Source organism: Neovison vison, chromosome 10 (assembly GCF_020171115.1).
Source record: "Neovison vison isolate M4711 chromosome 10, ASM_NN_V1, whole genome shotgun sequence".
NCBI classification, from domain to species: Eukaryota; Metazoa; Chordata; class Mammalia; order Carnivora; family Mustelidae; genus Neogale; species Neogale vison.
Genome location: NC_058100.1, coordinates 51,756,521 through 51,780,834, shown reverse-complemented (window position 1 = coordinate 51,780,834; position 24,314 = coordinate 51,756,521). Strand labels below are relative to the sequence as shown.

Sequence of the window (24,314 nt, the reverse complement as noted above, 5' to 3'; positions counted from 1 at the left end):
TAGGATTTTCCCCTGTGTTTCTTGTGACTTTTATGACACTACCATTTTCTTGCTTGTGCTCTTAAGCCACCACTAACGTACCACAAAAATATTTTCAAATGCCAAAAAAGACAAAAAGAAAGGGGGGGTGGACAGCAAGCATAGACTATAAGAGATGAGAGCAATATATGAAATAGACAAGTCAGTCGGCCACTCAGAGTACAACAGAAACCAGTGGACAAGAGGAGGCAAAGCACTGACTTGTCAAACCATAAATTTGTAATGCTTTTTTCATTTGGCAATGGACATCCAGAATATTAAGACAGTTGACCAAAACAAGGTAATGTGGTATAGAAGTGTTAAAATGTAAACACGTTTCCAGTTGAAGGAGCACCTGGGTGGCTTGGTGGGTTAAGCCTCTGCCTTCGGCTCAGGTCATGATCTCGGGGTCCTGGGATAGAGCCCTGCATCAGGCTCTCTGCTCAGCAGGGAGCCTGCTTCCTCCTCTCTCTCTGCCTGCCTCTCTGCCTACTTGTGATCTTTCTCTCTGTCAAATAAATAAATAAAATCTTAAAAAAAAATGTTAGGGTGAGATGAGTAAACTGTGTGAATTGCTAAGTAGTAATATTTACCTAGATTAACTTAGAGTTCGCATGGCTAATCAAGAAGAGGTGTGACTAATATCTGAAACAAAATGGTTCATGTTCACATGCCTAGAAAAGGCTTTTGTATCTGTGCTGGTTTCCAAACTTTAGTATGGATACAGGTTGTTGGGATGCATATCAAAATGTAGATTTCCAGGGGTACCTGGGTGGCTCAGTGGGTTAAAGCCTCTGCCTTTGGCTCAGGTCATGATCTCAGGGTTCTGAGATCGAGCCCCGCATCAGGTTCTCTGTTCAGCAGGGAGCCTGCTTCCTCCTCTCTCTCTGCCTGCCTCTCTGCCTACTTGTGATTGCTGTCTGTCAAATAAATAAATAAAGTCTTTTTTTTAAAAATGTAGATTTCCAGGCCCCTTTCCCAGATTCTGATCTAGCAGTTCTAGAGTAGGGTTTCCAAATCTTGGCCCTATTAATATATTAAGAGATTATTTTCTTGCTGTGGGGACTACCCTGTGCCTTGTAGGTGGTTGAGCAGCATTCCAGGTCCACTAGATACCATAGCATCCTTCCCCCGGGCCTATTCCAGATGTTGCTAAATGTGCCCCGGGGGCAAAAATCACTCTCCTCCTTTGGGAATCACTTGTTAGGGTGAAGCCTATGGACTGCATTTCTAATAAGAATATCCGAGTGGTTTTGGTCAGTGAACCAAACTTGAAAAACACAATGTGCTCAATTATGTCCCCTCCAAAATTCATATGTTAAAAGCCCTAACCGTCAATACCTCAAAATGTGATCTGTTTGGAAAGAGTCACTGCAGATTTAGTTAAGATGAGATCATACTCAGTTAGAATGGGCCACTAATCCAATACGATTGGCATCCTTATAAAAAGGGAAAATTTGGACCCAAGAGATAAGCACACAGGGAAAATGACATGCAAGCCAAAGAACGACCAGAAGCCAGGAGAAAAGGCTGGAACAGAGTCTTCCTTAGCTCCCACAGGCAGAGCATGGCCCTGCAGACACCTTGACCTCATACTTCTGGCCTCCAGAACTGTGAGACAATAAATTTCTGTTGTTTAAGCCATCCAGTTTGTGGTACTTTGTTAGAGGAGCCCAAGCAAACTCGTATATAATGAATAAAACACAAGTCAGAGTTTAGCACTGGGACGACATTTGAAGCAGGATCAGAGAGAAAAATGGAGAGATTACAGATGGGCACCAATTCCCAATTTATCTTTCGCAGTGCCTGACATAAAACAGAAGTTGATAGTTTTTATTTTTATTAAGCACTCTCCACATATATCTTGCCTAAGTTAAATATTAAGAAAAACATCTTATAATTTGTTACTTTATAAGGTTGAAATTGCCAGTGTTCCATTTTCAAGTCGTCCTCTAGATTACACAGTACTTGGATTGGCTTGAGTCTGGAGTTGACTGGAGGACAAATGGAACTAATTAATTATGCCACTATCTACAGAAAAGGTAACGTGTAAATATGAGATTCCATACAGGGCAAAAATGTACTGACTGATCACACTGTAGCTTTAAGAAAAGTGTTGACTGTTTCAGGTCACAAAGGCACTATTTAGAGTACAGCAAGTGGGACCATGTGTCCAGCAGGCCACACAGTCATGTGCTTCTCTAAAGCAGGCAATTCATACTCTCTCACTGAAAGAATGAACCCCATGATATTTAAAAAAAAACCTGAAGAGGCATGTACTCTGATAGTTTCACTTGCAGTAAAAGTGAACACTGTTGTGGGTTATTAATTATCAGGAGGCAAAAACAAGAGCCCAGTGGCAAATGGCAGTCTTTTTATCCTCAAGATAGAAGAGTCATACTAATAGATATCTCAGTTCCTGTTTCCTCCCGCAATTGAACAGGGGTGAGAAAACAAGCCGCCCTGCCTCAAGATTTTAGAAAGAAAAGCTGTAAAGCTTCTATTGCTGATGAAGGGCCCCAACATTTATTTTTCCTGCTCCCATAAGCATAAATACTTCATGATAAAGAATGGTAGGCTCCTGGAGATGTCTACAAATTAACTTGAGTGGTCAAATACAAAGTGGGGCGCACGCCGCCTAAGCGCCCTCCCTCCATCAGGATAAACTAACAGGACGTTAGCCTGGACGCCTCTGCCAAACTCTCAACAACTTCACCTCTGTAAATCCCCTCACCTTTAATCTAGGAATCTTTCCAGCATGCCCTCAGTCACATGAAGTTACCGTCAGAGCCCAATCCTGGGCTCCTGTCCCCAGGGGACAGGTTTGACTCTTGGGGGCAAAGTGGCAGGGTGGATAACTAAGTTTGGCATGTGGTCTGAAAGGCCCCGGAAGACTAGGATAAGGACTGCCGGTTCTCCATGGTTTTTTGTTGTTGTTTTTCTTTTTAAGACAGCCAAGACCAGCAAAGAAGGGACTGCCTCCGAAAGGAGAGCCGTGCTCAGACAAAACAGAAATCCGGGGGACCAAAAGCAGAACTAATAGCAACACTAATAATTTATAGCAACACTAATATAACAGAAGGCCTTCTCTGACCGCGCCAACCCGGGTTTTTTTTTTCCGGTTCCTGAACCCTTTCACCCCTTCCCGCAGCGTGCCTCTCTTCTCACTCACAATCCCCACGTCCCATGCCCCCCTCCCTCCAACAAAGGTGAGGGCCCACGCCAACCGCAGACTCTAAGGTCCAGGGCGGCCAACTCCAGTCTAGGGCAGTTGCCTAGCTGTAAACTGGACGTCGAGATCTCTAATCTCCCACGTCTGATCTCCAGCTATTGTGCCTCGAGGGGGAGGCAGAACAGGTGAGGGCGGCTGGAGGAAACCAGTTCCGGCACAGTCCGAGAGGGCGAAGCGAGAGTGCGAGGGTGCGAGGCTAGGGAAGGAGACCACAACACGATCAATAAAAGGAGGCGAGCCCCAAACACCGTCTCTCTCTCCCTGAGATCACCTTGCCTTGACCTAGTTGAGCCGAGCAGGAAGGGACCCAAGCCGGCGAAGGAGAGGTTGGGCGAGCGGTGGGCGGGGCCGCGAGCGGGAGCTTTCTCGTGCTCGCTTGTGATTCGCTGACGGCTTCGGGCCGGAAGCTGCCGGGAGACATTGGCGGCGGCGGCGACTGCGGCGGCGCACGTGGTGACGTGCGAGGGGGTGCGGCGCGAGCGGGGCGGCGGCGGCGGCAGTGTCTCCGGGACGCGCGTGGAGGTCGGTCGCTCACAGCCGAGCTGCACAGTCTCTCCGCCTGCTGCTTCCGCGCGGCAGTGCCAGCGAGCGAGCGAGTCCCCGCGAACCCTCGGTGGCGCGGCCCCTCCTCGCAGCCTCTGCGGCTGACCGCTGGTCTTCCCGCTCGACCGCTCCCCCCTTCCGTGGCCTCGAGGCGCTTTCCGTTGGGCCGATTCCCGCCCGCTTCCTCCTGCTCCCCATCGAAGCTCCAGACATGAGTTTTTCCACCTCTTCAGAGATGAACCAGGTAATACGCGCAGGTTCCAGACCGTGGAGGAGGAAGAGGGCGCGACCGGAGTCCGAGCAGAGGGATGGCGCGGGCGGCTGGGGAGACGGTGCGAGGCGCGGAGCAGCGTCCTGGTCCCGGGGGAGGACGCTCCAAGCCGCTGCTGCCGCTTTCTGGGGGCGAGGAGCTGGCGCCGCGCGGGCCCCGCGCTCCCGGCGCTGCCATGGTTGCCGGGTCGCGTTGGCGGCCGAGGCGGCTGCGGGCTGCCTCAGCTCGGGCAGAGGAAGTGGGACGGGAGTTTTTGCCCATGGGATTCTCGGGGGCCTGGGTCAGGGCGACACGCGCAGGGATGACTGCCGGAAGGAGAACGCGGGAATCTCCTTTCCCGCTGTCAGGAACCGACTCCCGGTGTCTGGGTCTCACGAGGTCTGGACTCTCTTCCCTGGGACCTCCCAGGACTCGGCGCGTGTGGGCGTGGAGCCGGCTCCGGGCCGCCTCGGTGCCTCGGGCCTGGAGTGGGGTGGCACCGCGTCCCGGATCGCCGTGGGCCGCGGGGTCCTTTGTTCCCGCTCCACGTTGCCCGCTTTTCTTGCCAAGCGCGGGGAGAAGGGGGCGGGAGGAGGGAGGGAGCGGCTGCCCTGACGTGTCGGCGCTGAATGACTGCGTGGCCGGCCAATCCCAGCCGGGGGTGTGCGGGCGCTGGGCGCCTTGCCTTCCAGCCTTGGGAGTGGGCGCCCTCCGGGCGGCGCTGGGAGGAAGGCCTGGGGCTTACCCGACTCTTGAGTCACTCTGGGGCGATCGCCACTTGCCTTGTTTAAAAAAAAAAAAAATCGGCGGAGAGGTCTGCTCTTTTTCCATTTTTGCACGCGTCTTGAAAAACGGCGTTTGCTTGTAAATTCTTGATGGTAGGAAAGTATCAGGCAATATCAGATTGAGAGTTGAATGTAAGAAGACTTGGACGACCAATATTTTAGAAATAGATTCACTGAGTACATAGTAGATTTGAAACAGCGGACGTTTCAAAACTTGTAGCAAGTAGACATAGGCCTAAGAGCGTGGTTTTGTTTCCTAATGTCTATTGCCAGTGATGGAGGATTAGAATACTCTCGTATCAAACTGTTCTTTGAGGACTTTGCGTGGTGATCTTCGGTCTAGTGATAAGTAACAACTTTGGAAGCGTGGTACTTAACTACTCTTTAACAGTTGAACAAGTACAGCGTGGGCCAGACTGTGGGCAGAATCCGTATTTTCCTTTAATAACTCTGGCACTGGCAATTGATTTTAGGATAACAAAATACGGATGAATAGTTGTAGGCATAATCGTGCTGAAATCTTCCTCTTAAGGATGTTAAGGAGAGCAGTTGTATATCTGGAGATGAGACAAACACTGTTTAGAATTGGATTAACAACAGTATCCTTTAAAGCTAGCTGGCAGGCTTCTCAGATGTCTGTAGTTTGGTAGTTGGTGGTAAAATTGGACTAGAACACACACTGACCTAAAAGAGACCTGGAATGGTTTTCCTCTGAATTTTTCTAATATGTGAAATCTATATAGTTAGTTAATAGATATTAATTATACCTTTTATCTTAATTTGTACTGTTTGTCTACCACCCCCCCACCCCCCGCAAAAAAAAACCCAGAGGATCCCAGGTTTGGTTTTAGTTTTAAATTGGTATCTTTTGGGCTACTTTGGAGTGGGCTTTTTTCCTTGGTTGAGGTATATTTATGATGGCAATTGAATGTAGTTTTGCAAACGTGGTTTTTAATGTAGAATGTTCTTTTATTAGGGAAATGTCTTAATTACTGATACCAAGATAAAGTACTCCTAAAGATAATTTCATTGACTTTTCTTTTTTTAAAAGATTTTATTTATTTATGTGACAGAGAGAGACACAGCAGTATGATTTTATAGTCAGTCTCCATAGAGGAATTCTAAAAGGTTGGAGATCCTCCCACCTTAGGCTAGAGAGTGTAAATGGAGAAATTATGAACAAGGGAGTGATCTCTGGGTTCTTGTTAGAAGCACAGAAAATACATGCTTATGTTCACTTGTAAACTTGAGTTACCACCTTGTAAGTGATTTCTAAACCTATCAGTATTTTCCTACCTATCAGATCAGTATTTTAACACATTTGGTATCAAGCTGGATACCGAGCAAGTAAACTCCGCATGACAATGTCCCACAGCAAACTCCTCTTCTTCTAACTAACTTTGAGCTTGCAGCAAACTACAAATAACTGTTAAACATTTTAAGGAATTCTAATTTTGATACTGATTTTGATACTGATGCCACACATATCCAAGCTAAAATGATAGGATAAGCAGGAGTATATAATATCTTAATGTCCCCACTTCTATATTTTATATGTTCCTCTAGACCATCCCCTCCAATTCTGCTAGAGTGTTCTTACTATAATCCTTTTCTGCTCTCCAGCATTGTTTAAACCTTAGCATTGATCTTTCTTACTTCCTCTCCCCCTATTTACCATCTGCATCCTGCAGACTATAATCCATTGAAACAGAAATAGCTGCAGTTTCTGGAATATGTATGTCATACCCCTTTCCTCTTTTGTTTAAACTATTTTCACTGCTTGGTATCTGTCATTCTGGTTGGTCTGTGAAGTGTTCAGTGCTGGGGAATGGACTTAACTCCATTGGTATTATAAGCATCCCATTCCAGATTGTCCCAGCCATATGTTTGGTGCCATAAATAGGGATATAAGAACTGAGGAACAATGAGGATGGAGGAATTGGGTGAGTTTGACTTTTGAGATCGTAGTTTGAAAGGTGACGTGGAATGTATAACTTCTAGTTTTACAAAGATTGAATTTGTAATTATAAAAATCTGCCCTTTAAAAATAGACTTCATTGCTATTTTGTGAGTTGGCTGCCCTCAAAAGATTGCCTTGAAACTTAAATAATAAAATTGTTACTTGCCTTGAGGTTTTAAGGATGCTTTGAAAATTTAATGATAACATTTTATCTTTTAAAACTGATGACATTTTATTCTTGGGCTTACTGAAGGCCCAAGAATAATTTGGAGGCCAGGCCATAGTGTGCCTACCTTTTTTACAACTCTTGGGTAAGACCTGTTGAATTGTATTTCAGTTAAGCTAATCTTTTGGGGGCCTGTGGTAACATAACATGTGAACTTCTGGGTGTTACTGAAGCAGTTTAATTACTCATTTATGAGTCTTCTGTCTCCATTTTCTTGCACTGGCCATAATAAGGAATGAAGGTGTATTTACCAGAATATGTTGTATTTGACCCCAGTTTTAATTTTTAAAGTGGATTAATTGATTGTATATTTTAAGTAGCAAAGAAATTTTTTTTTGGATTTTAATTCCAGTGTAGTGAACACTGTTATTAGTTTCAGGTGTACAATATTGTGATCTAACAGTTCCATATATTACCGAGTGCACATTAAGACAAGTATACTCTTAATCCCCTTACTAGTTCACTCATTGCTCTACCCACCTCCCCTCTAGTAACCATGTCTTTGTCCTCTATAGTTACGAGTCTTTTTTTCGGTTTGTCTCTTTTTTTCTTTTCATTTGGTTCTTGAATTTCACATATGAGTGAAATCGTGTGGTATTTGTCTTTCTCTGGTATATTCTGCTTAGCATTATACTCTCTAGATCCATCCATGTTGTTGCAGATGGCAAGATTTCATTCTTTTTTATGGCTGAGTAATATCCCGTTTTATGTATGTATATATATGCCATATTTTCTTTATCCATTCATCTATGGATGAATACTTGGCCTGCTTCCATAGTTTGACACTTGTAAATAATGCTGCAATAAACTTAGGGTGGATATATCACTTTAGGTTAGTGTTTTTGTATTCTTTAAATAACAAAGAAAATTTTAAATTTTATACTTTTATGTAACTCTAGGGTGTTGGGGCTTTTGGTTTGGCTTTACAAAGAAAAAAAAATTCTGCATATTTTTATTCCACCAATTACTGAGTTTGAGTCTCACAAACCAAAATAAGATGTACTAAAATTTTTAGCATCTTTTGAAACTCAATTTGCCCAATGCTTACTTGAGTGAAAGTGACTATGAACTTTCAAAGACATGGTTTTGCTGGCAAGAGCTGATATGAACTCCTCCAACTTGGCAGGGGTAGGGGTACTAGTAGGGACCTACAGCATATGAGGACAATAATTGAGTAAAAATGTCAAGTGGAGTTGAGCTAGCTCTTAAAATTGAGTAGGGTTGTACTAATCATTAAAGACATTAAAGAGATGAGGTTCATATTAAGACCCTGATATACTGGAAAGTCTTCCAAGTTCTAAATGTAGAAGAACTCATTTTATTGCAAACCAATAATATTGTACAAAGTTGTATACCTAGAGTAGCTCCCAAAATTTTCCAGTTTTTTCTTCTAATGGACTTAAGTGATTTTAACCATCTTCCCCCCCCCCACCCCCCCAAAATTTAAGGTAGAACTTAGATGTCTTTTTTTTTTTTTTTTTAAGATTTTATTTATTCGACAGAGAGAAATCACAAGTAGGCAGAGAGGCAGGCAGAGAGAGAGAAGGAAGCAGGCTCCTCACCAAGGAGAGAGCCTGATGCGGGGCTCAATCCCAGGACCCTGGGATCATGACCTGAGCCGAAGGCAGAGGCTTTAACCCTCTGAGCCACCCAGGTGCCCCTTAGATGTCATTTTTATTCTTGGTTAGATCAAGACTAGTTTACAGAAAAACACTGAATAATGAATAAAACTGGTCAATATTTAATATGTTTATAAATCTCTATATCGTAAGTTTATGGTTTTTCAAAAAGCACATTTTAATGATACCAACATAATCTGCATGGAGGGATTTCCCCCCCTCTTTACCCTTCTTATAAGAGCAGCTTATGACTGGTTGCCTGGGTGGCTCAGTGGGTTAAAGCCTCTGCCTTCAGCTAGGTAGGGTCATGATCTCAGGGTCCTGGGATCGAGCTCTCTTCCCCGCCTGCCTCTCTGCCTACTTGTGATCTCTGTCAAATAAATAAATAAAATCTTTAAAAAAAAAAAAAAGAGCAGCTTATGAAACTGAAATGAGGAGTTACCAACTATGTCTGTGAATTGGCCACCCCCAAGTATGTATCATATATACAAAGATTTTCTTAACTTAAGCTAGATAGATCTTGACTGAATGTTTCCTTAGGATGGTGTGTCTCTCTGTGTACATAGAATTGTATGGTACTTGGAAATCATTTGTTAGAACTAATTTCTTAAAAGCTGAACTAATTTAGATGCAACTATAGAGTAGAGGAAATCAGTATTACATACTAGTATAATACAGTTTTGTTGCAGGGGAAAGCATTGACCACAACCCCAGCCTAAGTCAGAATTACCCGGGATGTCCTTGAAGTAGAACTTACATTATAGAGAAACCAGTTAGGGCATGTGGCATCCAGCTCCATTACAGAGTATGCATGTGTTGAACTTAACAGTTTGTTCAGTTGGAGCTGGACCAGCTTTCAGTGGGTTCTGGGTTAAGTGATTTTACATTAACCTGAACATAATTGTTAGAATTCTGGGTTTGATAGATGTAGAAGGAAAATCCAGGTAATTTTAAGATGTCCATTTTTAAAAGTATGCACATCTTTCAAAGTATTTAGTTCTCATTTCCTAAATTATACTGACAGTGGTGTCATAACAGTTCAGGTGCTTAAATAATTGCCATCTGAATTTGACACTTGCAGTTGATGCCACGTGAAAATGAGGGGGGAAATGGAGGTAGGAGGACTGAATATGATTACTTTTAAGATGTGGATTGAACTATAATTAATTCCATTGGTAGTTTATTACAATATATAAGTACAAGTACCATATAAAAAACAGGCATCCTTATTTTCCTTTTTGTTTATTTAGTTCAGTTCAACAAGTACTCATATTTAAGTTTCTGGGCTAGTTGTTTTGGTAGTGGGGAGATGGGATGGATACAAAGTGAGCAAGACAGAGGCTCTGCCTTCCAGAGCCTTGAATCAAGGAAGATAAGAAGGCCCACAGAAGCCCAGCTCAGAACAGACCAGCTGGAAGATTACACATGCCTTTCAGACAGTGTTCAGAGTGAAGAAGATAGGGAGAAACTTCTCTCAACTAGGGGGATTTGGCAGGAGCTCTTTGGAGGTAAGACTTCATCTGGCAGAGGTGGCATTAACGGTATTCCAAGAAGAGAGAACAACTTGAACAAAGGTGCAGAGGCTGGGTAAGCAGACCACATTTTGGGGAACAGTGTATCCGATTTGACTGTTAACATTGTATACGTATCTGGGAATGATGCCCAAAGGTTGCTTGCTGGCTGGTGAAAATGGACAGATCATATGTTTGTATGTTAGTTGTAATCTAAGAGTAAAGAATCTCAGAGTTAACAAGTATTTATATTTGTTCTCCAGTCTTGGGCTTGTATATCTCATTTAAATGATATATATTAGCTCCTATCTTCCAGGGAAGGTGTTTTTTGTTTGTTAATCTGAATGCAACCTGAATAGTTACAGGTTAAAAGAAAAATGTTTATGTAAAACTGCATTTGTGTTAGTTATTTTCTGTATTTGTGTCCATTTACATCAAGATTTCTTCTAGAGGGCCGCATGGGTGGCTCAGTCATTGTGTCTGCCTTTGGCTCAGGTCATGATTGGGGTCCTGGGATCGAGCCCTGCATCAGGGTCCCTGCTGGGTAGGAAGCCTGCTTCTCCCTCTCCCACTCCCCGTGTTTGTGTTCCTTCTCTCACTGTGTCTCTCTCTGTCGAACATATAAATAAAAATCTTAAAAAAAAAAAAAAAGATTCCTTGAAGATAAGGACTTTGTTTGATTTAATCCACTTAGATCAATGACAGTCTTTGATCATCCTGAGTAACTGATATTTGTCATTATTACAGATTATGATGCATGATTATCACAGAAGAAATTCATGTCTATAGCTTTTAAGGACTTGATTACATCATTTCAAGCCTGATAGTTTTGGAATCACCATTTAGAGCTTAAGACACCTCTGCCTTCACTTCAACCACCTGTCTTCATACCTTGAGGAAGTTGCTGAGTTTTAACACTCCTTTGTCCTTGGATTATCTAAGACTTCCCAGAAATCCATTTCTCACCAGTTCAGTAGGTAAGTGAATATTCAGTGCCCAGTGCAACATTAAGACACATTGTTTTTCCAAAGACTATGCCCAGTATACTAACAGCCTTTCATAATTTTCTTAAAGGGAACGTCAGTAAGGAAAAAAAAAAACCACTTTTCTGGTTTTTTTCTTTCTTTAAACTGTTTTGAATTTAAATAAAACAGCTCAAACTGAAATCTATTACTGCCTTTTAATAGTGGATTTTGTATAGCCATTAGTCAATTCTTCACAAGTAAAGGTGAAATGGACATTTTTTTAAAAGAGAATTAAAACTTTTTATAAGTTTCTAGCATGTATTCTTAGGAGATAAGTGATCCCTAATATCTGAATCTTGCAAAGGAACAGAATTTACATTTTTCTTATATATCTTTCATTTGGGAGTCAAGCAATGACTGTGACCCAAAAGATGGAAACCTGTAAGTGATGACTGCTCTACATCCTTCCAGGCTTCTTAGGTTACTCAATGTATGGGTTTGGGCCAAGCTCGGGTGATGTTTCTTTCCCCCTCAGAATGAATGTGTATGGAAACCTAGACCAAAAGCATTGAGATAACTCACCGCTGTATGAATCCTCAAAAAGACTTAGGACCAGAGTACAGGGGTACAGAAACTTGGACATCCAGTGCCAGTGTTTCCACAGTGTTTTTGTGTAATAACATTTTTGTGTTGATATGATGGGATTTTGAAAATAAAGGTACCATGTTACTCTTTAAGGTATAATCATAAAATTCCTCATTCACAAGTGTAATAACTCAGCTTTCTTTCTGCTCTTTAGCCAAATTTATAAGGAAAAATGATTCCCAACGGATATTTAATGTTTGAAGACGAAAATTTTATTGAGTCTTCTGTTGCCAAATTAAATGCCCTGAGGAAAAGTGGCCAGTTCTGTGATGTTCGACTTCAGGTATAAAAATTGATATTTTATTACTAAAAGCAGTAAATTAAGCAGATTTGTTTGATTTCTTTTTCATGGTAGGCATTTCATGAAATAACTTGAAAAAGCAATGATTTACTTATAAATATTAGATAAAGAATCTCATGTGGTAATTAGCTAGAGAAATACATAGTCCACAGTACTTCTGATTTTAATTCCTCATAATTTCAGGTCTGTGGCCATGAGATGTTAGCACACAGAGCAGTCCTGGCTTGCTGCAGTCCCTATTTATTTGAAATCTTTAATAGTGATAGTGATCCTCATGGAATTTCTCATGTTAAATTTGATGATCTCAATCCAGAAGCTGTTGAAGTCTTACTGAATTACGCCTACACTGCTCAGTAAGTACTTTATAAACTGTGTAATTAGGGGATGTCATCAGGAAATTCCAAGTCTCTCTAAATTTATTTCAATTAAGTATCTGTGTTTTAAGGCCTTAGTATCATAAATGATAAAGAACTTTTTTTTAATAGGTTGAAAGCCGATAAAGAATTGGTAAAAGATGTCTATTCTGCAGCAAAAAAGCTGAAGATGGACCGAGTAAAGCAGGTAGAGTACAAGAAGTTAATATATAAGGGGAACTATTACTAGCAAGTCTGCTTTTACATGGTTAGAGGGCATAATTTGTCCCAAGCCATTTCTTAGTTTCAAGAACTTGAAAAATGGCCCCCTTTTTCCCATAGAGAACTGAATGTTATTTTAACCATTTATTAACCATTCAGTTATAGCTATGTAGCAAGGTCATACTTCTCTCAGATAATTTGAGCTAAACCCTTGCTCTTCCAGTAGTCTTCTGGGCTGGGTAACTGTATCAGTCACTGATAGGAGGGTGTAAAATACTTGCTTTTCCTCAAGAGTTAATCACATAGCTTATATTCTCAGTTCATTTGTTCTTCTACACGCTGGAGCTCCTCTTTAAAAGGACTCCTTCTAGAATTTAATGCCATTGAGAACTGCTTAATAATTCATAGGGTAAAGGGCATTTAAGTCTTGTGGTGCCTGGGTGGCTCAGTTGGTAAAGCGTCTGTCTTCAGCTCAGGTCATGGTCGCTGCTTCCTCTATTCTGCATTCAGCAGCATCTCTCATGTAGAACCCAGTTCAGATACTGCCTTCATAATGAAGTCTTTTCTAATTATTCTAGTTGGAAATATTTATTTGAACATTTCATATGCATTATCACAGCATTTCAGTTTGTGGCATCTTTCCTTAAACAACTTAGACATTTGTATACCATTCTTTGATGTTTATTGTTTGTATACATATGTTCTTCCCAATGTTAAAGTTGTTTGATTAGGGCAGTGATTCTTAATTCATCTTTCTATCTTCACGTAATGCTTACACACTAAGTATTAAATATTCATCAAGTAAAATATATGTAAGTATTGGTACTTGTGCATTTGTTTTCCAAGGTTTGTGGTGATTATTTGCTATCTAGAATGGATGTTACCAGCTGCATCTCTTACCGAAATTTTGCAAGTTGTATGGGAGACTCCCGTTTGTTGAATAAGGTTGATGCTTATATTCAGGAGCATTTGTTACAAATTTCAGAAGAGGAGGAGTTTCTTAAACTTCCACGGCTAAAGGTGAGTAAAAATCCATAAAAAGATACATACTTCTTAGTTCCAGGCAGGGAATCTTTGTCCATGTTTCAAGCATGTTTCCCTAAGTAATGGTTAGAAAAAAAAAATAGTACATTCAAATGATACTTTTACTTTTGGCAGTGTAACAGTTTTCTGCCTACCCATTTGTATATTTTTTTGGCTACTGATTTTCTTTCTTTCGTTTGTTCTTTTTTTTTTTTTTTTTTTTAAGATTTTATTTATTTATTTGTCAGAAAGAGATCTAAGTAAGCAGAGAGGCAGGCAGAGAACCCGATGTGGGGCTCCATCCCAGGATCATGACCTGAGTCGAAGGCAGAGGCTTTAACCCACTGAGCCACCCAGGCACCCTGGCTACTGATTTTCTTATAAATTAGAGTAAATATGTGGAATGTGATTGGGCATCTGTGAGCATTTTATTATGAAATTGAGCCGTAAGCTGAGAGTTACAGGTTCAACACTGATCTGGGTGTCACTGTTTTTTCCTAATTCTAGTTGGAGGTAATGCTTGAAGATAATGTCTGCTTGCCCAGCAATGGCAAATTATACACAAAGGTAATCAACTGGGTGCAGCGTAGCATCTGGGAGAATGGAGACAGTCTGGAAGAGCTGATGGAAGAGGTTAGTTTTAAAGTAAATGGGTTTCAGCAATTCTTAAAAATTATTTTGCTATAACATGAAGGATTCCCTTTCACTTTTATTTTATAACCATCACCCTAAAGAATTTAAATTTTGCTATAGGTACCCCTAAGCTGAGAAACAGGGGGGGTGTCCAGGTGAGCTGAATGAACCGTTCAGTTTGGTCTTCTGCTTTTCTTTTTTTATTTCTTTGCTTATTATGTGCTGTTAACTTCCTTTAAAGTAGCATGTAATTTGCTTTAGAAATGGGAGGTGATACTTAAATTTTCTGTAGATTCTTAATTTTTCTTCACAGGTTTTTGCTTTAAATTTGAAAGTAGGTAAAAGCTTCTAATGGTTGTTCCTCCCCATTGATTTATCTCCCCATAGGTTTATTAACAAAACTAGGATACCCAAGACTGAAGAAACAAGAAGAAACCTCCAGTGTATTGACACGTAAAGAAGCAGCAGTCCTGCCCCAGTTCTCCTAAGAAAAATCCGCTGTGGGCAGAGAGCGATGATGATTTAATGGTGTTTACTCCTTTACAGGATTCTCTCTTGAAAGCTTTATGTTTTTCAATGGTGTTGTGCATACATATAGTCACTCACTTACCTTGGGCTACTTTTTAAAAATAACACAAGAAAGATTTGATGGAGAAATGGTGGGAATTGAACATATGCCGACGGAGCGGTAGAGCGGCCTTGCATCTGTCATTCCACGTAAGCCTTTCAGACTCACTGAAGGCTTTACCAGATCTGTTCGGCCTTGAAACATACTGTTACCATTATGTTCTAAGAAGGCTAACAGGTGATCCCTAAGTTTTATATCCTTTCCCACTTGAAAATCAGGTGCATTAACCATGGGTTTGCATCTGCTAAGGGAGTTATCTCTGTCTCTACAGCTTGTTTGCATTTTGCATTTGCTTTTTATCTGTTTTTCTTGAAATTGCCTGCAGGACAGAAATATGTTAATGCAAATCAGACCACTTCAAAGGTGTAAACCGTATTCCATATTTTATTGTAAATATGTATATTCTTTAAGAGCCTATATATATTGTACTAGTGCTTTTTTTCTTAATGCTATATAATAGAAGCTATGAGAAAATGAAGATTTCTTTCAAGCCAGTCAAGCCAAGGACTCTTCGGCCAATATTAGAAGATTCTGTATTTGATTTTTGTTTTTTAAATTTTTACAACCATGACCTGTATTTTCTTTACTTCGGGATCCTGCCAGAGCAAGATGTCAAGTTCAGGAAGCACACTGGAGGTTACCTTGAGGCGTTTGTGTGAGCTGCATACTAGTGGAGTAGCCATGGAGACGGTAGCCACATGGGTGTTCTGTTGCTGTTTTGCAGGTTCAAACCTTGTACTACTCAGCTGATCACAAGCTGCTTGATGGGAACCTACTAGATGGACAGGCTGAGGTGTTTGGCAGTGATGATGACCACATTCAGTTTGTGCAGGTACACATTGCACATCTGAGGTAACCTCAGGTTAAAATGTGATTAGAGCATTTTGTAGCATACTGAAATTTTCCTTTAATAAAGGAAAGTGGAAGAATTTCATTGGTATAACTGAACAGAAACATTTTTGGGACAAAACAAGCCTATCTTTCTTAACAGTTACTACTGTTTTGGCACATAAAAAGAAATAAATTCAACACATTTAGATTTTTTTCTCAATGAAATAGGATTTACAAGTAGTAAGAAAGGCCGATAAGATGAAACAAAGTAGAAATTGATTTTTTGGGTTAGGTTACAAAAAAATAGTTTGCAACAGGAATGAGTGTTGTTAGACCCTGGGGTTTTTTTTTTGTTTTGTTCTGTTCCATTTTTTGGTTTTGGTTTTTTTTTTTTTTTTTTTTTAATCTTAGGTATCAACTTTTTTAGTCTGGAGACAAATAATTTAAAGTACACAAATCATAAATGTCAAATAGTGTGCCCACTAATTTAAACACTACTTGGGTCAAGAAGAGATTTCTGCTTCCTGGAAACCTCTTATCCCTTCCCAGTCACCTCCCTTCACAAACCCCCAAACAAAACCATTATTCTAACTTCTGAAACAACAGACTACTTTGCCTGTGTTTAGAGTGGACCTAAATGGTCATGTATGCATTCTTTTTTTTGGCCTTCAGCTCAATGTTGTATTTGTAAGGCATTAACTGTAGAATAGGCTGAGTTAACCCAGTTTAAAGGAATGGTTTTCTTTAATAGAAAGTGAAATAAAGAAAACATGAGTATTCTGTGGCAGTAGTCACCAAATATCTTTATTTTCACAAAAGTGTCAGGATGTGAGTTAGTTGAGAACTTTATTCGTAGTTCTGCATTTTGAACATTTAGAATATTTTCCCTTGTGACTCTAAAGATGTATTTTTTTTTAAAGTTATACTTTCAACAATTTAAGTTTCCGTGCCCAATAAGTGGCAGGCCATGATGTTAACGTGTATGGGGGATAGTTTCGGGTTGTAGGACCTTACAGCAGTAGAGTGAAACGGTACACTCTTACAGGAGTTGTCTTTGAAAGGCATATAGGAGAGGGCATGGAAGAGCAGGAGAGAAACTAGGGGAATTTTACAGAGGAGGCAACATTTGAGCAGCCCTATGATTGAGAAGAGTTTGCATAGCATATAGAGAGAGGTATGTCGGTTACATAGGGGGATTGGTTAAATTACTGTACTTCTATACAGCAAAAATCTATACATTAGTCATATTGTTAACTATCAGATGGGCGGTATCTAGGTCATGGGACTCCAGCTGATCTGTGGTTTATTTCCTTTTGTTTTTCTTACTTCAGTAAAGGATGGCATTAAACCCTTCAGTTTTTACGACCCCAGCACAGAGGGTAAAGCTTGTAAGACCAATTTACAGCCTATTACAAGAAGTCATTTTTTAAAAAATGACAAGGGCTTGATTCAAGGGCATGGAGGAGGAAGAGTGGACTCTAGACATTTATAGTTTCAAAAGTTGAATGAGTCCTTAGTGATCATTGAGAATAAGAAAATTAAGAAAAAGGAAAAGGAAGAATTTGAGAAAATGGAATTCTGACATATGTGACTCGTTAGAAGGTGGTTCCCTGGATCTAAAGATCATGAAGTTAAACAGGATGTGGTGACACATTAGGCTTGAGGAATAGGAAAGAGTTTGACAAGAAGCCATTAGAAAGGAAGGAAGAAATTAGAATCAAAATACATTAAAAGCTCCACCTAACATAGGTGGAGATAATTTTGAAGGAGGACAATAAATTATTAATTGAGTCAAATCATTCTTTGGGAGGTCATGTAAAAGAAGGTTATAGATACCATCTCTTCTGCATTAATTGTGGGAGGCCACCTCGTAATCTTTAGTGGATAGAAGTTCCAAAGTGTATTAAGGTCAGGAATCCGTTAGCTTGAGAAGTAATAATGGTTGAAAAAGAAACCGCCACCAGAGATAACCCTCTGGTGAGCCAGAGGCAAAGAAAGCAGAGCCAGTGCGTGGCTGGATGAGAGTTGATACAGGAAAGTTTGAAGATAAAGCATAGGGAAGGATGGGTTTGGAAATGTTCCAGAAAGAATATAAAGGAGTTATCCAGCACTTCTGTATAACTTGTTTAAAAAAAAATAGTCTTTGCTGTTACCCTGCTTTTCTTTTACATTGATTTTTTTTTTCTCAGTTATAGTCCATACATTAGGACAGTTTTCTTACTGCGATAAAAGCTCTTAATATAAGCATTATCAGTTTGTGATACTTTGGATCCCTTCTTCCCACAGGTTGGGATGGGGTTTTATGTACCTTGTAATTCTAGTAGCAGAAGACACAAGTCTGGCATAGTATAAAAAGAGTGGCTTTATACTCAGAATTTCTAATTTTTCTTTTAGTTGTATTGCATTAGGCAATGCATATCTTCTCTGAGTATTGTTACCAATAAAATGGATTGGCAGTATTGGCCGTAACTGGATCAAAAGAGATGATGTGAATAAAGTTCCTAATAATACCTAGGTATATAGTAAATGTCTAAGTAGAACTTAATGTTAACCGTTAACCTAGTACATGCTCTACCTGTTCTCAAAATAGCCTACATGCGCTGTAACCACAATTGTTGAATGGCCCAGACCAAACTTCACGGCTTCAAGTAGCTACCAAAATCTTTTCCTCTAAGAGTTGTTACTTGGCTTTATTGCTTCCACAAGAAACAAATTTCTACTGTAAATCTTACCTACCCATGTGGCTCTGGCCCTGGGGACCAAAGTAAGTGGATAAGCAGACGTGATCAGGTACTGAGGGTGCTACCTGTTTATTTGGTAGTTCAGCCTAGGGGGTCTTTGACTCCTCTAATTCTGTATGATCCTATCCTTTAAAAGTCAAGGGCAAATGTTATTGGAAGAAAACCATCAAAGGGAACTCCTACACAAGAGCACAATGTGATTCTCTTAAAGTTATTTGGGAAAATTTGTAGCTTTGCCCATTAGTGTTCCTGTGTATTCTACTGTTTGGTTCTTTTAGTAGTATTGTTCCATTTCTGGTTTCTGTTTTTTATTTCTGTGTTTTGATGTAGTTTGATTTGTCTAGAAAAGCACTCTAATATCTGTAAGGTGGTCCTGAGAAGTACTTCTCAGAGGGACTGGATTGGATAAATTTCTGCTCACTTCTTTGCTGGCATTGTATGAAGGAGATCATAGTACATATGATATAATTACATTTGATAATTTCTTGGAGACAGTGGTTTAAATGTATTATTTCAGCTCATTCATACCCTTTTAAATTAACCTCTTTTGAAAGATGATTCTACACTTAGTATAAAGAGTATGTGAGCTTATGTAGATTATGAAGGGGATTCCTTCCCGTCTTCCCCACCCCCCATTGAAGTATTCTGATATTTGATCTACAGTGTTTTTTAAATTTCTTAAATTGAGCTTTTCCTGGCCAGGCTATTTGTGTAGTTATAGTTGTTTCATTATAAGTGGAGATGGAGTATGCCAGTAATTTGTGTCAGTTGGAAAGTGTTGGTTTGTCTTAAATTTAGGTATGCTATAAACGTCATACATAGGTGAAAGACACGTTTTTTTCAGTGTTGTGGAATAGCTCAGGAACAAAGAAAGGTACACCAGGTATGGTCTTTGGCTAGGTTTCTGTAGCTACCTTTTGATTTTGCAGAAAAAGCCACCACGTGAGAATGGCCATAAGCCGATAAGTAGCAGTTCCACTGGATGTCTCTCTTCTCCAAATGCTACAGTGCAAAGCCCTAAGCATGAATGGAAAATCATTGCTTCGGAAAAGACTTCAAGTAAGTTTATTACGCTTGTCAGATTGTCTTTGAAGTACTTATTTTTAAAGAAGTAGTGTTGAGCGGAACCATTTAATAACTTTGAAAGTCACTGTGGAGAAAAAACTCAGAAGCAACTAAATTTGGAAAACAATAGCAGATCATTCTATGCTGGAATCTGGAGTCCAATTCAGGATCACGCAGGAAACCAAAAGTAACAATAACTGCATCTTAAACATAGAACTTTTGTGCTTACAGATAACACTTACTTGTGCCTGGCTGTGCTGGATGGTATATTCTGTGTAATTTTCCTTCATGGGCGAAACAGCCCACAGAGCTCACCAACGAGTACTCCAAAACTAATTAAAAGTTTAAGCTTTGAGATGCAACCAGATGAGCTAATAGAAAAGCCCATGTCTCCCATGCAGTATGCACGGTCTGGCCTGGGGACAGCAGAGATGAACGGCAAGCTGATAGCAGCAGGTAAGAACAGAAGGATGAGTGTTTTCTTACTGAAAACTTTCAACTGGCTAAGCCTCTTAAATGGACATTTGTGCTTGCTTGTGACATGTGAACTTTGGAAGATAGGGTTTAATATATGCCGCCTTCCTTGGCATTCTGCTTTCCCACATTTTAAAAAGACCAAGAGATAAAAAGTGAATACTTTCGTGTTGTCTAACCTTTAAGTAAATGTCTGTTTCTAATTCTTAAACTATAACGTAGCTGCATTATTGTTCTTATTTTCAGAGCAAGACTAAGCAATTTACTTATACTGATAGACTGATAAATGTTGTTAAAACATCAACTAATGGGGCCTAAGTTTATGGATAAAATTCCTTTTCTTGTTGTGCAGATTACTTAAATCCTTCTAGGCCAGGAACTCTGGTCCAGTTTAATATCTTACACATACATCTTGATGATTCTTTTACTAGGTGGCTATAACAGAGAGGAGTGTCTTCGAACAGTCGAATGCTATGATCCACATACAGATCACTGGTCCTTTCTTGCTCCCATGAGAACACCAAGGGCTCGGTTTCAAATGGCTGTACTCATGGTAAGTGCACTGTGTTGCAAGAAGAAGTAATCCGTATTTAGCTGTTCCTCATACTTCAGAATGGCAGAAATTCGAATCTCTCACTTTTGATGCAGGGCCAACTCTATGTGGTAGGTGGGTCGAACGGCCACTCAGACGACCTGAGCTGTGGAGAGATGTATGATCCAAGCGTAGATGACTGGACTCCGGTTCCAGAATTGAGAACTAACCGTTGTAATGCAGGTAAAATTACTTTTCTTCTGGGATATTCAGTATTTAAATATGATAATTAGATTACCAATATATAACCTTATTTTATATTCACATAGGAGTATGTGCTCTGAATGGGAAATTATACATCGTTGGTGGCTCTGATCCATATGGTCAAAAAGGACTGAAAAACTGTGATGTATTTGATCCTGTAACAAAGTCATGGACAAGCTGTGCTCCTCTTAACATTCGTGAGTTGATTTTTTTGTGTCCTGTTTTTTTGGTTTTTTGGGGGTGTGTGTGTGTGTCTGTGTCTGTGTCTGTGTCTGTGTGTTTGTGTATGTTTTAACTTCTGAATCAACAGTATATGTAGTATACGACTTAAAGTTTTGGGAGATAAAGTAATAATTTTGGCGCAACTTGGTTTTATAGGTAGACACCAGGCTGCAGTCTGTGAGCTTGGTGGGTTTTTGTACATAATTGGAGGTGCAGAGTCTTGGAATTGCCTGAACACAGTAGAACGTTACAATCCTGAAAATAACACCTGGACTTTAATTGCACCCATGAATGTGGCTAGGCGAGGAGCTGGCGTAGCTGTTCTTGATGGTGAGTGTTGGGATTTGGAAAAGTAAGGAATAGGGAGTGGCAACAGTTTCTTGTAAAATTCTGAACGAATGTCAGTGATGACTATATACTTGTATAATTAGAACTCAGAAGCAGCCATCTTTGGCAATGAGATAGGGATTGTTGTTTGTTTTTTAGAAGTCTTTTCTAAAAGAGACTCCGTTCTTAAAATAATAATATATCAACACACTATCATCTTTTTTTTTAAATATTTTATTTATTTATTTGACAGAGAGAGAGATCACAAGTAGGTAGAGAGGCAGGCAGAGAGAGAGAGGGGGGAAGCAGGCTCCCTGCCGAGCAGAGAGCCCGATGCGGGGCTCGATCCCAGGACCCTGAGATCGTGACCTGAGCTGAAGGCAGAGGCTTAACCCACTGAGCCACCCAGGTGCCCCCACACTATCACCTTTTGATGAGTTCACTGAATGAAGTTCTAAGTCCTTTCCTTCCATAAACCATATGCAAAGTATATCATTTTGGAGTTTTTTCCTTTAGAGGAATTCAGAGAACTTGATCTGCAAAGCAAAAATAAGTACCGATCTAGATTAGTCTTTTCTAATTGTCTACTCCCTACCTAAATGGAGGCAATACTTTAGACCATTTTAACAAGTCTTTTGAAAGCATTAAACTTGGTTTTATATAAAACAGCTTTCTTTTCACATCCATTTTATTGAGTTACATGTTTAATTATGTAATTAAAGAGTTTAGTTAGCCTTGTCTTGGGAATAAAGCAGAATCTTAGTTAAGCTTGTGGCTCAACTGCTGAAAGCAAAAATGTGTAGAAAATGCCAGCAGTAGCCTACTAGTCCATAGCCTGCAGGGCACCCCAGCCTTGTCAGTTCTTATATAAATATATAGATGCAGATAGGTTAAGTGACAGATGAGAAAATAACGATTTTTTTTAAGTTATAAAGTATTTAATGCTAACATTTTATCTGTTTGAAAATAACTTACTAACTGTTCTGCATATATACTTGAAAATAAGTGGTAACTTCTGGTCTGTTTCCAAGAAGTTTTTGTGCCAAAGTAATTTTATATAGTTGGAAAGCTCAAGAAAATGTTGTCATCTGAAACCTGCTTTTCTGTAACTTTTGAATCTCAATTCTTAGGCACTAGACTGTTACAAAATTTCCAGTGCACAAAACTACTCTGGCTTGCCACTCATTAGCTGCATTTTTAGGTGAATTGTCCACCTACTTTGTGCCTCATTTCATCTGTGAAATGGCAATAATAGTAGCTACCACAAAGAATTACGGGAATTAACTTCAGTTAGATGCTACCCCTCTCCTTTTAAATTACCTGAGTTCCAGGTATGAATGGGTTTTCATCAATTTTGTTGCATTTGTATCCACAGCTCCTAGAGAGCGTTTGCCACATTAGCGAGGCAGTTTATGAGTACTTTCTACAGAATGAGCAGGCATTTCTACTAAGAACCACTGATTTTAGCAAAATATAATTAAGTAGGGTTTTTTTTTTTTATTATTCTCTTTAGATTTACCTTGTTTCCTTTCTTTTAGGAAAATTGTTTGTAGGTGGTGGTTTTGATGGTTCTCATGCCATCAGTTGTGTGGAGATGTACGACCCAACGAGAAATGAATGGAAGATGATGCGAAACATGACTTCACCAAGGAGCAACGCCGGGATTGCAACTGTAGGGAACACCATTTATGCAGTGGGCGGATTTGACGGCAATGAATTTCTGAATACGGTGGAAGTGTATAACCTCGAGTCAAATGAGTGGAGCCCCTACACGAAGATTTTCCAGTTTTAACACATTTAAGACCCTTTCAAACTAACAGGCTTAGTGATGTAATTGTGATTAGTAGAGGTACACTTGTGAATAAGGAGGGTGGGTGGGTAATAGATGTTGCTAACAGCAACACAAAGCTTTTGCATATTGCATATTATTAAACATGCTGTACATTTTGTGTTTATTGGGAAAGGAATGCAAAGATGAAGGTCTGTTTTGTGTATTTTTAGGACTACTTTGGTTATTTTACTTTTTGGAAATTAATATTGTAAAAGAATAAACCAAGACTTGATCAGGCATGTCATTTCAAGAAGTCCCCTCCTCCACATTTGTTTTTGCCAATTTGCACATTAAATGACTCTTTCCTCAAACATGTATAACGGGGCAAGGGGGTAGGGTTTAAGATCTAGACAGCTGGGTTTTTTTAAGGGCCCTTTTTCAATAACTGGAACACTCTATACAAAAGAGACTTATTTAACTAGATGACAATGACTATTTTTGTTTTTATTAAAAGAAAGCTGACATGCCTACCAAGATTTAATCTTTTATGATTGCCTTTTTATAACTTAACTTTTTATATTCTCAGCACAGTGCTTTACCTATTGAAGATAGGGCAGATTCAAATAACTGAAGCAGAGTGGCAGTCTTAAAGGATGCAGAGTAAGGGGTTTCTTTTATACGCCCAGAATGCAAACTTCTAAGCTTTTGCCTCAGCTACTTTTTTTTTTTTTTTTTTTTTTTTGGAGACTACAGTACCAATAGTTTATTTGAATGGAGTTGCTGAACAGTAACGTAGCTGTGATTTTTTATTTGAAACACTGATTTCAAATATTCTGACTTCTTGAGGGTATATTTTATATAGCAAGACACTTAATATATAACAGTAAAGAACGGTGAAGTACTTTATTTTCTAAATAATTCCTGTCTTTATTTATCATTAACAATCCTAAATAGCACCCTCGATTGTGAAAAAAATTAAAACTGTATTGGGTTTATGAATGCAGCCTTTATCAGAACTATGTTTTTGCTCAGTTTTTCTCTTCATATGGATAAATACTGGTTGGGGTGACTTTATGGAATGTGTAGTGCTACACATATAACTTATGGTGCCAAAATTAGCACATCCTAATGCTTGCTGCCAATGCAAACATATTAAAGGTACTTTGCAGGAAA

The 24,314-nt window shown here is 39.8% G+C and overlaps 3 protein-coding genes across 3 annotated transcripts in view; 1 reads left to right on the top strand and 2 right to left on the bottom strand.

Moving 5' to 3' along the window:
* The window catches only part of LOC122917981 (collagen alpha-1(II) chain-like), a 19,567-nt gene extending 15,326 nt beyond the window's left edge, over positions 1 to 4,241 (bottom strand). Inside the window, exons 1-2 of the mRNA XM_044266137.1 lie at positions 4,084 to 4,241; positions 3,522 to 4,020 (exon numbers count right to left, since the gene is read on the bottom strand). Of these exons, the coding sequence (XP_044122072.1) occupies positions 3,522 to 4,020; positions 4,084 to 4,241 (657 nt within the window). The remainder of the gene's footprint in view (positions 1 to 3,521; positions 4,021 to 4,083) is intronic.
* LOC122918625 (influenza virus NS1A binding protein) lies at positions 3,952 to 24,314 on the top strand. Its single transcript, XM_044267294.1, has 15 exons — positions 3,952 to 4,037; positions 10,892 to 11,121; positions 11,909 to 12,037; positions 12,239 to 12,408; positions 12,541 to 12,616; positions 13,477 to 13,650; positions 14,161 to 14,286; positions 15,639 to 15,746; positions 19,416 to 19,545; positions 19,783 to 20,007; positions 20,457 to 20,578; positions 20,674 to 20,800; positions 20,887 to 21,018; positions 21,200 to 21,373; positions 22,909 to 24,314. The coding sequence occupies exons 3-15, from the start codon at positions 11,927 to 11,929 to the stop codon at positions 23,160 to 23,162; spliced, it is 1,929 nt and encodes a 642-aa protein (XP_044123229.1). The 5' UTR covers positions 3,952 to 4,037; positions 10,892 to 11,121; positions 11,909 to 11,926; the 3' UTR covers positions 23,163 to 24,314.
* The window catches only part of SWT1 (SWT1 RNA endoribonuclease homolog), a 112,304-nt gene continuing 109,776 nt past the window's right edge, over positions 21,787 to 24,314 (bottom strand). The window contains exon 20 of the transcript XR_006386647.1: positions 21,787 to 21,906. The gene's annotated coding sequence lies outside the window, so the exon portion shown is untranslated. The remainder of the gene's footprint in view (positions 21,907 to 24,314) is intronic.